Source organism: Haliotis rufescens, unplaced genomic scaffold (genome assembly GCF_023055435.1).
Source record: "Haliotis rufescens isolate VD_foot unplaced genomic scaffold, xgHalRufe1.0.p SCAF_4, whole genome shotgun sequence".
In the NCBI taxonomy this organism is placed as follows: domain Eukaryota; kingdom Metazoa; phylum Mollusca; class Gastropoda; order Lepetellida; family Haliotidae; genus Haliotis; species Haliotis rufescens.
Window position 1 is genome coordinate 5,721,682 of NW_025964112.1, and position 12,959 is coordinate 5,734,640.

Here is a 12,959-nt window from a genome sequence, read left to right on the forward strand (position 1 = left end):
TAATGTCATTAAGGTATTGTAATGTCATTTAGGCACGTGTAATGTCATGATAGCACAAGTAATGTCATAATGGCTCATGTAATGGCATATTGTTATTTTGTAAGGAATCACTTGGTAATATTCCAGCTATATGATGGTGGTCTGTAAATAATCGCGTCTGGACCCGACAATCCAGTGATTGATATGAACATCGATCTGCTAAATTAGGATGTGATGACTCTTTGAAATGTGATTTGTTGTCAAGATAATTGTTTCAAAATTAAAGTATGATGTTTTGGCTGCTGATATCTTGTTTACTACACAAATTGTTTATTTTTTCATTTACATGATTAAAGAATAAACCAATTAACCCTTCTTGTTATTTATTTGATGCCATGCCATGACCCTGATGAGTCATACAAAGAGAGCGAAGGTTGCGAGCCACCATTGGCAATTTTCTTCTGTATAAGGATGGTCGGAAATAATCAAATCTTAGTAGTGATTGGATAGCATGAGCAACAATCCAGGCAGTCAGGTCACACATTCAACCAGGTGTCAACTCTGTTGTATGCGGGTGTATCATGAATGGACTTCACACATTGTAACCACAGGAGGAATTGAACTCCCATCTTTCACAAGACCTCACTGGTCTAGATTCTAGTATTTTTGTGGGGTTGAGTCCCGTCTGGAATTCGGACCCACACTGCCAGAGTGAGGCACACAAAGTCAGCGATATAACCCACCCAGCAACAGACCCTTCAACAAAAATGGAAGTCCGACAACTGATAGTCTAGATCACGTACTTTGTGTACCCCTCTGACAAGTGTAATCCAGATCTAACCAAGACTATACACAGTTTTACTAAGATGACCCAGATCTTACCGAGACTATACCCAGTTTTACTAAGATGACCCAAATCTAACAGAGACTATACCCAGTATTACTTAGATGACCCAGATCTAACCGAGACTATACCCAGTTTTACTAAGATGACCCAGATCTTACCGAGACTAAATCAAGTATTATTTAGATGACCCAAATCTAACCGAGACTATACCCAGTATTACTTAGATGACCCAGATCTAACCGAGACTATACCAAGTATTACTTAGATGACCCAGATCTAACCGAGACTATACCCAGTTTTACTAAGATGACCCAAATCTAACCGAGACTATACCCAGTTTTACTTAAATGACCCAGATCTAACCGAGACGATCCCCTGTTTTACTTAGACAATCCAGGTCTAACCGAGACGATCTCGTTTTACTGAGATAATCCAGATCTAACCGAGACGATCTCTAGTTTTACTAAGATTATCCCCGATCTTATTGAGACGGAGTTACAGATCACTCGGTCACTGCTTCAAAACGCGCATTTTGTTCTTGTTAAAGAAGCCCGTTCAATGCTGTCTTAATCCTTATCAACTCATTCACTTAACATGCTTCAATGGGATGCTATGATTTAAAACCTGGGTTATTTTCTATCCGACATCAGAACTTTCATCTTCTCCCTTAGTACCTATGATATATTAACGAGACCCTTAAATAATTATTGTATATCGTATACATCTGAACTGTACACCATTTTACACCAGTTAACGCTATGCCATGTTCCATGAAATGAGACTCCTAGTCCGTGTAGTGTAGTGCAGCTATTGACATTTATTTGCAAATGGTACTTCTAATATTTCGTCTTTTGTAACACATACTTGTTCAATCTGACGATCTACCAATGACTGGAGCTGTTTGCTCAATGGCTTGGGCTCTCGATTTAAAACCCAAACATAGGTATCGTGGATGTTGCAGGAACCATCAGCGAGAACCTTCCAACAACTGTAGACCACTAAGTAGTTGACGTAATCCGTGCTTAATATCCAGTATGCTCGGTCGCCTAGCAACCGTCCAATTTGTGAGTTGAAGGTCACTGTGAACCTGCCCGGATGACTGTCGTCGGCTTGTCTTCCGGTCGCCATATTGGATGTGCACGCGACGCCAAACAAGGCCGCACCTGTAGGGTAAATAGAGCCGATGTATCAGTCTAGTTAGAAGCTGGGGATGTTGGTATATGTAATTGCTCTGTTCTTATAAGGAATGTGGCATGTGAGTAGGACATACGGGTTGGACTGTGACATTCAGGTGCACGTTCTGACAACATGGTCGGCTAAATCATGTCATGAACGTCTAGGTCAAGCTGATCCAATACAATGTCAGGTTTTGTCTGACTCGTGTAACATTTGCACTTTTAACTTGTTAGCTGAAGTACATTCAGATGGCGGGGTTAGACATATCATGGCGCATTTAATACAAACGGCGTCACGAATTGTACCCAAGTGAGGAATCGAACCCTGGTCACCTACGTGAGAAGTATGAAATTGCTTTTTGGTTATTTCAACCTCATATTGAGCGAGTCAGCAATATAAGTTTGACGCTGTTTTGGACAGTTTTTCAATCATATATCACGGCGTCAATTTGAAGTTAGATGAAATGAGTGAGTGAGTGAGTTGGGTTTAACGCCTCTTTTAACAGTATTCCAGTTATATTACGGCGTGTCAGCTTAATGTGGGAGGAAAGCCCGAAGTGATGCAGGTCTAAGACGTTTACCACTTCGGTGAAACCCACGGGCATGGGTATGGCCCTGACAAACCTAGAAACATAATTGGGGCGAACCGTGATTCAAACCCTCAATCATAGGTTTCGGCGTGCCCAAGGGACGCAACTCTGCACAGCGAATCCTGGCGCCTTAGACGGCATTAATACGGGTATGGTGTTGACAAACCAAGGATCATAATGAGAATTAATTTGGGAATCGAACCCACAATCACCGGATCACAACACTTATAAGGAAGAAAACTCTGCTTAATAAATTGCAGCGTGATAGAACATGTAGACGACTGGGTCCCCTGCCTCATCAAAGTGTAGACAAACATGTACAATGTCATTTAATTGAGAATTGCAAAATATACAAATGTACTGAAAATGGATTTAAAAAAGTGCATTTCGTTTTCGCGTAAGGGATGAATATATATTCTTACTTGTTTTAATTTCAAGATGTCCATCTTTCAAGAGCTTATAGCGAACAGTTACGTCTGTGGTTGAAGATATCACTGTGGACTTCGGTAGACTGTGAACCCAGAACCGATTCATTCCAACAGCGTACCACAGACCCTCAAGTCTAGCAGAGTCGAACTCAGACTGAGTTTGGATAGATCTTACTTTGCACGCACTGCCCCTGTCCACCAGAGAGGGAGACCGTAGACACCCCTCCACGATGCACATCCATGTCGTCAAGTACCAGACAATATATCCTGCTTCAATACGGCCAGATCGGGGCAGCATGGCTGGTCAGAATAAGAAGATTGACTCGTCAAGCTATCCTAACTGTGACATTAAAAACCAAAATATAACATTCGTACTTGACACGTACGTGAATGCGGACTGACGCCTTTGCACAACAATTAACGTGGGTTTCTGGATGTTTGTTTCCACTCACCACGAACTCTCCGTGCTGTTCGTTTCCTCAAACCACGTACTCTCCGTGCAACATACACACGCAGAGTCACGTGTTACTGAAAGACGTTCTTAGTGTGCTGTGAAAGCCAGTAATCATAATAAAAAACGTTTTCAAAGTCATAAAGGCTCGGTTTTTAAACTGGAAAATAGACTTTCTAAAGAATAAAACAAATTGAAAATGTAATCATATTTTGCCTGGAAATTTGTTATGTTCTTCACAGGATTTATGGTGAGAGTATCGTTATTTTCGTTGTCATTTAGAGATATATAGAGTTTGAAAGGAAAATGTGAGGTGAAACGTTTTCAAACTTATCATATTAGTACACAAAGTTGCCATAATCTGTCCTAACCAGTGGTTTGAAGAAAGTTAGATGATTTAACTGCCTGAAACCTATATAATCCTAATCTACTAAGTTCTTACAACTTTTCAGTCATCGCGAGTGAGTAAATATGGTTTTACGCCGCTTTTAGCAATATTCCAGCATATATCACGGCGGGGGACACCAGAAATGGGCTTTACGCATTGTACCCATCTTGGGAATCGAACCCGGGTCTTCGGCGTGACGAGCGAACGCTTTAACCCCTAGGCTACCCGACCGCCACTTTTCAGTCATCAAAACGTATATATTTATGTGGGCACTGTAACAACTGCCTTTGAGTAGCTATACTGTAACGCCGAACACGAAGCCTTCACAACTCACCATGATTTGAATGAATAAATGTGTATGGTTTTACGCCACTTTTAGCAATATTCCAGCTATATCACGGCGGGGGTCACCAGAAATGGGCTTCATACATTGTACCCATGTCAGGAATCGAACCCGGGTCCGGCGTGACGAGCGAACGCTTTAACCACTAGGCTACCCGACCGCCCCTCGCCATGATTTGATAATGTTTAGCCACGGGTTATGTATCAATAAAGACCTGTGTTTTACTATTTGTTTGTTGTTTAACGCCGCACTCAGAAATATTCCAGCTATATGACGGCGGTCTGTAAATGATCGAGACTGGTCCAGACAATCCAGTGATTGAAATTATGAACATCGACCTACGCAACTGTGATAGGGTGATATGCATCAACCAAGTCAGCGAGCCTGACCACCCGATTCCGTTGATTGCCTCTTACGACAAGCATGGATTGATGAAGAGATATTCTCTACCCGGATCTTCACGAAACGCGCTCTACAAGAAAACTACTTCTTTTTCAAAATGAAGCAATAAAATTTACATACGACTTGAATCCATCAGAGGGACGAAGGAAGTGTTAAATGTATTTATATTTGTGATAGCATTCCCTACGGGATAGAATTATGTAATCATAGTGTAACTGACAAAATAACCTAAATCACAAGTAGAATGGCCAGACGCATTACTCTGGTTAAACTCCCCATGGCTTTCCAGAGAGAATACACTTACCTTCCCGCAATGATAGTATGCAGTTTTACGCATGGCACTCTTTTCCTTTTTAAACGTGTTTTTGTCCACCTAAATCGGATCAGATTGCGAGGCACGTGACCTGTGTTTGGACTGGAGTGTTGTATGTGGATATAACATTGACACATGCAACGCCGGCTTGTGTGGCTATAGGTCAACATGAGGCACACGCCCAGACACATGCCCCACCTACAGGCGCCACCTGATGCCTTGCTGTGACTTAACGCGACAGAAAGGCGAATCGTGTAGCAGCTAAACGTGTAATTATATACTGATTTAACTTAATGGAAATGCCAGATACAAGATACCCTAGAAAAAGTTACAATATGTTAATTCAAAGTGCAAGCCATAGTAAGATAAACTGGGCTTCCAAACTTAAATCTTTGTTATATCGCTTTGGAATTTCGATATGTATGGGACGCTCCAAATGTTTCACTAATTGAATCGTTTATTCCAGAATGTGTTATGAGATTTAAAAGTGCTTTTGAACAGGACTGTCATTTCTCATTTTCAAACATTTCAAAAACACAAATGTATTCCTCCTTTAAACCACTTCTTAATGTTGAATTATATTTGAAAGGAAAATGTACAATAGCTTTGTCACAGTTCCGTTGCATTTCCCATAATCACCGCATAGAAACGGAACGGCATCATAATATCCAGGGGTTGCCTGTACTGCAATACTAATGTGTTGGTGGGGGAATATATTGATTTGTGTTCTACATACAATACGTAACGAGAAAGACATGTCCCAAACTAAATCGTTATTCACCCAACACTGTTTAAGTATAATTCGTTACTATATACATCTAATGTAAAGTTAATTAAAAATCCTGCTACATCCATTTATCATGCCAATAATCTTTGGATAAAACCAAACTATGTGCTGTATTTCTTAAATTTGTTCTGTACATCACGTGTTTACTGTGCACAGTTGGACCATTCACCTGATGAAGGCGTAAGCATATACTCCGAAACGTTGTGTTCCTCATAATAAAGAAGTTGACATACAAATATTCTCTTCCCAATTGCATGTTGTGTATTTGACCGATGACCTACATTCTGACGAAATAAACAACATCTTAGTCTGTGAACTTCAATATTTCCTGGCCAGATCAGGCCTTATTCCCACATCCCACCAGCACATTCACAGATGTGCCATTGTCGCTCGTACCTGCCTCGTGAAGATCCAGATGACTAACCCATGTTGACCATTAACCAACTTTGTTGGTGCATGACTTTTATCCAAGTTATGTAGGTCGATGCCAATGATGTCAGTGGATGGATTGTCTGGTCCAGACTCGATTATTTACAGACCGCCGTCATAATACTGTTAGGTGCGGCGTTAAACAACAAACACACACTCGTACCTTTATTGCTAGCAATCCGGTAAACACCTGAATCGATTTTTGAAATTGCGTTAATCCTCCACTCACTCACTCACTCACTCACTCACTCACTCACTCACTCACTCACTCATCTTTCTCTTTGATCTGAACTCAGAACCCCAATGTACTGTTGTAGGTTGCTACATATATCACAAAGTTTATATATCAGAGACACGGAGAAATGACTGTATCCAAATGAATGGTGCCATTTGACGTTCAACCCGTGAAGATTCCGGGGTTGAATAGGTCTTCAGCAATTCATGCTTGTCGTAAAAGGCGACTAACGGGATCGGGTGGTCAGGCTCGCTGACTTGGTTGATGCATGTCATCGATCCCAATTGCGTTTATCGATGCTCATGATATTAATCACTGGACTGTCTGGTTTAGACTCGATTATTTACAGACCGCTGTCATATAGCTGGAATATTGCTGAATGCGGCGTTAAATAACCAACCAACCAAACAACCAACCAACCATTTGACGTTCAAACACGTATTTGATCAGGATCAATCAAGGAGCAAAAACTTTATTTATGATAATACAAATTCATGCAAAGACAGGGATATGTTTTAAACAGTTGGCACTCTGTCAGGGCACGTGCTTCCCACCCCCAGGGTGAAATCATCGGGATCCCGACATGCGCAGATGTTTTCTTGGAGAACATCTGTTAACTGTGATGGGTCTGCGCAGTCTTCGACGTCGGCGGTGACCTTCCCCCAGACGTTAGTCTTCCTAAGGTCTTGAGGGGAACGGGTGAGGACGATGGTTTGAATGTCTCCGTATTCACATTTGCCGGCGAGGTTGACCCCCCAGCAGAAGAGGACCACAGCGTAATTGTCGTAGTCTGTGGCAACGACGTGGTGGAAATAGGTAAACTCCTTGAACAGCCGGGTACCCGGGCTGTCGACAGTGACGTTGACAACGCGTCGGTAACACAGTCCATCAATGATACTCAAACCTGGGAAACGGAAATCAAATACTGACATTCAGTACATGTGAACATGCATTGTGTAACCTTGAATGCTATGTATTGCTATTTTAAAGTATACCATATCCCATATGTCCATGATGAATGTATTGCTATTTTAAAGCATACGATATCCCATATTTCCATGATGAATGTATTGCTATTTTAAAGTATACGATATCCCATATTTCCATGATGAATGTATTGCTATTTTAAAGTATACCATATCCCATATGTCCATTATGAATGTATCGCTGTTTTAAAGCATATGATATCCCATATGTCCATGATGAACGTATTGCTATTTTAAAGTTTACGATATCCAATATGTCCATGATGAATGTATTGCTATTTTAAAGTATACGATATCCAATATGTCCATGATGAATGTATCGCTGTTTTAAGGCATACGATATCCCATATGTCCATGATGAACGTATTGCTATTTTAAAGTTTACGATATCCCATATGTCCATTATGAATGTATTGCTATTTTAAAGTATACGATATCCAATATGTCCATGATGAATGTATTGCTATTTTAAAGTATACGATATCCCATATGTCCATGATGAATGTATTGCTATTTTAAAGCATACGATATCCAATATGTCCATTATGAATGTATCGCTGTTTTAAAGTATACGATATCCCATATGTCCATGATGAATATATTTCTATTTTAAAGTATACGATATCCCATATGTCCTTGATGAATGTATTGCTATTTTAAAGTATACGATATCCCATATGTCCATGATGAATAATTATAATAATGTTTTCCTTGTTGAGTATTAACTCTTAAAGGCATACTAATTGATTGTTTGATGTTTGACTCTGCACAGAGCCATATCCCAGCTATATCACGGTCTGTAAATATTCGACGTTGGATCAGGCAATCCAGTTATTGACATCATGAGTAATGATTTACGCAATAAGGTTAAGATGACATGCATCAACCAAGCCCGACCACCCGATCCGGAACGGTACATGTTACACTATCGTCTCTAAATCATCCATTTTTTCAAAGGTGTACATTTTCCTAATCCTACCAGTTACAAATCGTATTTGTTTCTATACGTAAAAGGCGACTATGCTTGTCGTGAGAGGCGACTAACGGGATCGGGTGGTCAGGCTCGCTGACTTGGTTGATGCATGTTATCGTATCCCAATTGCGTGAATCGAGGTCAATCACTGGATTGTCAGGTTTAGACTCGATTATTTTCAGACCGTTGTCATATAGAGTGTGGTGTTAAACAACAAACAAACAAACACAAATCGTTTAAGCCCGGAAGATCGGTGGGTCGACCCCCTGGCCGCCCGATACCAAACGACATTAACAGAAGGTACTTGATATTAAAGGGATAGAAATGAGTGGTCGGCTCGGAGTCAGTATAATGTGTCTGGGTTGGGTATTAATGTTAAGCTGGGCATGGTGGGTTAACACTACAGAAACAGCACTACTACAAGCAGCAACACACCCTCGTCTCGATATGAGTGCGACGTTAAGACCCACTTCACTTCATCACACGTCACCGTTCAATGCAGCCAAGGTGCAGTTGGTATTGTGATCACCACCATGAGGTTCAAACGACGACGTGTACCAACGGAAATGGTCTTATTTTGCTTTGTTATTTACCTTTCATCTTTAGTATGTATATACAGAATAGAACAGGGATCATGCATCATGTTTTGATCTTGTACAAAAGCAATATTTGTAAAAGAATATACTTTTCTTATTTGATAACATCCAAGCTCATTTAAAACTCAAGTGTATATATCGATAGCTGCATACACGTCAGCATACAAGACTTGTGTTCGTTGAGTTAATCAAAGCGGTCGACGTTCGCCATCTGCGCCACTTTGGTCTTTTCCCCAAACAATAAGCGTGCATTCCTTCCTATGACTGAAATACTGTCGAAAGCGTCATTTAACCCAAATACTTATTGATTATCTGCAAAACGTGTTGCCCAGAGGGTTGGTATACAGTCGATCCCACACGTGTCTTTTGATATTTGATATATCATCAAGACATGAGAATGAGAAATTTGTTATACCAGATTTTTCTTCATAATTATTAACAACTACTATTTATCAATTTAGATGATTACCTTGATGACCATCTTGAAATCAACTCGTGAGAAAATAACAAAATGCTAAAACTGAAAACAAATGAAAATGTTTTATAAGAGAAATAAGTTTAAAACAGAAACTTCTTTGTTGGATTTGAACATTAAACCCCATGCTAGTTCTCAGGAAAACAGTGTCACCTCCACAGATGTCGTGTGATGGATCTGTCAGCGTAAGTATCCAGTTTTGAATACTACTGCGTCAAGCCTACTCACCCGCTGCTATGTTCCACCGCCTGGATCCTGGCATGTACACATAGATGGACTGAGCATCCATGGCGCGGAACCCTGGACGGTACGGGAGGTAAGAGTACCTGGCGTACCAGTAACCTTGGAAACGCTCAGGGTTAAGGTCGCCGGCGTCGTTGAGAAAGCTTTGCACACATTTGTCACTGTCCACTGCCAGTGCTTGCAAGACAAAGCCCAAACAGGTTAATAGTAAAATTGTAGCTTTTACAGTCTGAGACATGATCGCATCATCCGCTACCCTCCGCGTCTTCTTCTCAAATGAAGCAGACGACACTTAGGAAAACGCAGACGAAAAAGAACTATGGAGCGTTGGCGGCGGTGTTCGCATTTCGAAACATTTCAAGCCGAAGGTAATTGCATTCTGTGAATCACACCGCGTTTCATGTTTTTAGGAAACGTTTCTTGTTAACTGTGAGGTAAATGTCACATGATACAGAGGACAAAACTGAAGGAGGACAGTCTCAGGTCTTAATAATGTTGACTAAAGTAACGTATTCCCTATAATAAGCGCAATGACCCTCATCCTTTGAACAAGCTTCCAACAGAACATGAGGCTCAGCGGTAATAAGAGACCTGGGTGCTGTTGTTCAAAATAACCTTAGCGCTACGAGTGTGGTAAGTCTTTGTTAAGGTATGGGAGTTACGATCATCTTAGCGCTAAGATCGCGTTGTTTTCTGAATGGAAAACTCATTCTTAGTACTGATAAACTACGGTGGTAAAACCTTGCTTCTTAGCTTTTATTTTATCGGGTAAGTAGTAATTGACACAAACATCTAACACACCAGTAACTCCCTCTATTGAAACCACTACCCAAACTAGAGGACGCCATCCAAAGTAACGAATTGAGTGTCCCCGTGTCCCTCAGAAAAGTAATTGGCCATAATGTTGATTTATCCAGTTGAAGCAATGCCAGACCTTTTGAAAATTAAGGTTAATTACTCCTCCCTAACAGCAGGAGACACTCGCATACTCATCCTCAGTTACACTGGGACAAAAGCATGGGGAGTGGTTTGTGATCATCATTTGGCTTTGAGTATACGACACGTTGAAATCAGATGAACTGCCTTGTGTCAATATTTACATACAACACCTGACGACAAACCTGGATTCTGTTTCAAACCAACTAAGGTATCTGACTTCCTAGGGAACGAACTACCTGAATTGATAGTAATCGAACCCGTCTGAACAGAAGTAGCTGACCAATTCTGACCTGAATTACCCGACTGACCTGACCTGGAAGTACCATGACCATTCCTAAAGTTATTCCTGTGAGTAACCGAGGAATTATCTGTCAAGGTTGCAGATATTTGTAACTGATCCACCTTCTGTTCATTCAAATAAGTCTTAATCTCAGAACGCACAAACTGCTTGAAATCTTCCAACAAAATTAGCTGCCAGCTCTTGACCAACATCCTTCGACAAACACCACCTATCCGACAACATCACCTTTTCCCAAGCAAGCCCCACACAAGTATAGCCAAAGGAACCAGATGCAAGCTTTATAACATTTTAAACTATGTGGACGTGATCTAGAGACAGATCTATACTTTTTAGCCTACTTATACCAAACAGTATCTACATCTTTCATCTTGTCACCCGAGTCATACAAAAAGAAGCATTCCATCTGCATGATTGTGTCAAATGTGTCTACAAGGGACATACGACTTGCAGAACTAAAATCATATCTACAATCCCGTGGATACCCGATTGAACTTGTGGAAGAGGGAATGAACAAGGCAACGGCCACAGACAGAAAGACGCGGTTTGACCACCAACATGGCTGACGTGATGGATTCCTGAATACCCCTATTAGACTGACTGTACACCTTGTAAGACTGACTGTACACCCTTAAGACTGTCTGTACATCCCTGTAAGGCTGACTGTACACCCCTATAAGACTGACTGTACACCCCTCTAAGACCGACTGTACACCATTAAGACAGTCTGTACACCCCTTTAGAGTCACTGTACACCCCTATAAGACTGACTGTACACCCCTGTAAGACTGACTGTACATCCCTGAAAGACTGTCTGTACATCCCTGTAAGACTGACTGTACACCCATCACAAGGGTCTGTCCGGTTGGAAAAACCGAGGCTCAGACCAGGCGCCGGAACGGACCAATCAGCGCTACGTTTTCGACCAATCAGGTAGCAGGGTTTCAGTACCGCTTCTATAAAAAAAAAGAGCGAAGCCAAGCACACCGTCACAATCCTAGCACTGAATGAGAGATCAACCATGTCGTCTCGATACACCTGTATGAAGTGCCAGAGCAACAGTCAACAATGTCCTCGGATGAGTAAAGTCTATTCGTGGACAGTAGTGGCCTACCCACCTGATGAATCGGAGACGATTTTATCGCAGAGCCCGCACTGGTTAAAGAACAAGTCTCAGGCTATTGCTGCATTACAACGACCTATACAACGCGGAATTGACGTACCCGACTGTTGGAGTGGACCGTATTATTATCTAGTATCGCGATCAAGGAAAGTAATGTAAAACAGAGACCAGCCTTGTCCAGTTTGTTTCCAGTATTTTTCCAACGGCCCTTTTCGGGGCCACCCCACTCTCCCAAAAGAACGCTTTCATCATTGCTTTGCCTACCAACAACAACCAAAAAAAACCTCCTTCTCCCTCCTCCACCTCCTCTCCCCTCCTCCAACAATGCCTATAAAGGAAGAAACAACAATAATTGATGTTGAGAAATTAAACTTAGATGGGGCGACTACAGCAAATTAAAATATAAACGCCTTGCAGGTTGGACAAAACGAAAACCTCTGATTACCATGATTACCCGAGTTTTGTTAAAAATTTCATATTGAGGTCTGTCTTTAACCAGCTGATCAAATAGCCTACAACGTAGATCTACGTTTAAATTGTATTATATTATCTCGCGAATCAATTATCTTCTCCAAAATATATGAGTCCTCCCCCTCAGCCTCAAGACTATGCAAAACAAACTACATCTGGAGGAAGCCTGGGCCGTTTCGAAACAATAGGCGAGGCAGGCCTCAACTCTATGTTCCTGGATGGCCGACCCAAATCAACCCTACACACCAGAGATTCAGAATATTTCAACATAAGGGAATTATTACAAATATAACATCTAATCAAACTTTTGTCTCGGAAATACAATTAAATTATTTTTCATCCGAAAATCACCCCATCATATAAGCTTCTGTTTTTAGAATACTCAAACATAGTTACAATGTATAACCATAGACAATACCTAACTTTTGAGATCAGATATGATAGCCTTGTAAAATACATCCCTATTAATACCTAATTAACAGCCAGAT

At 41.1% G+C, this 12,959-nt stretch overlaps 2 protein-coding genes across 3 annotated transcripts; both read right to left on the bottom strand.

The window, feature by feature from the left end:
• Positions 1–1,623: 1,623 nt before the first annotated feature.
• Positions 1,624–5,024, bottom strand: LOC124143054 (purpurin-like). Of its 2 annotated transcripts, none has more exons than XM_046511850.2 (3): positions 4,908–5,024; positions 3,014–3,319; positions 1,624–1,989 (listed from the first exon to the last, which is right to left on the bottom strand). In XM_046511850.2, the coding sequence occupies exons 2-3, from the start codon at positions 3,315–3,317 to the stop codon at positions 1,634–1,636; spliced, it is 660 nt and encodes a 219-aa protein (XP_046367806.2). In that variant the 5' UTR covers positions 3,318–3,319; positions 4,908–5,024; the 3' UTR covers positions 1,624–1,633. The 2 variants fall into 2 exon arrangements, with proteins under 2 accessions (XP_046367806.2, XP_048237613.1); XM_048381656.1 differs by lacking the exon at positions 4,908–5,024 and adding an exon at positions 3,472–3,553.
• A 1,809-nt stretch (positions 5,025–6,833) lies between these two features.
• Positions 6,834–9,932, bottom strand: LOC124143055. The gene is made up of 2 exons (XM_046511851.2): positions 9,626–9,932; positions 6,834–7,271 (listed from the first exon to the last, which is right to left on the bottom strand). Exons 1-2 carry the CDS (start codon positions 9,876–9,878, stop codon positions 6,883–6,885), a joined length of 642 nt encoding a protein of 213 aa, XP_046367807.2. The 5' UTR covers positions 9,879–9,932; the 3' UTR covers positions 6,834–6,882.
• Between the last annotated feature and the right edge of the window lie 3,027 nt (positions 9,933–12,959).

Coding starts and splice junctions, on each gene's coding strand:
- LOC124143054 (XM_046511850.2), bottom strand. CDS start 3,317: ATGCTGCCCCGATCTGGCCGTATTGAAGCAGGATATATTGTCTGGTAC. Junction 1,990..3,013: donor ACATCTTGAAATTAAAACAA/GTAAGAATATAT, acceptor TTTACCCTACAG/GTGCGGCCTTGTTTGGCGTC.
- LOC124143055 (XM_046511851.2), bottom strand. CDS start 9,878: ATGTCTCAGACTGTAAAAGCTACAATTTTACTATTAACCTGTTTGGGC. Junction 7,272..9,625: donor GCGGTGGAACATAGCAGCGG/GTGAGTAGGCTT, acceptor TCCGTTTCCCAG/GTTTGAGTATCATTGATGGA.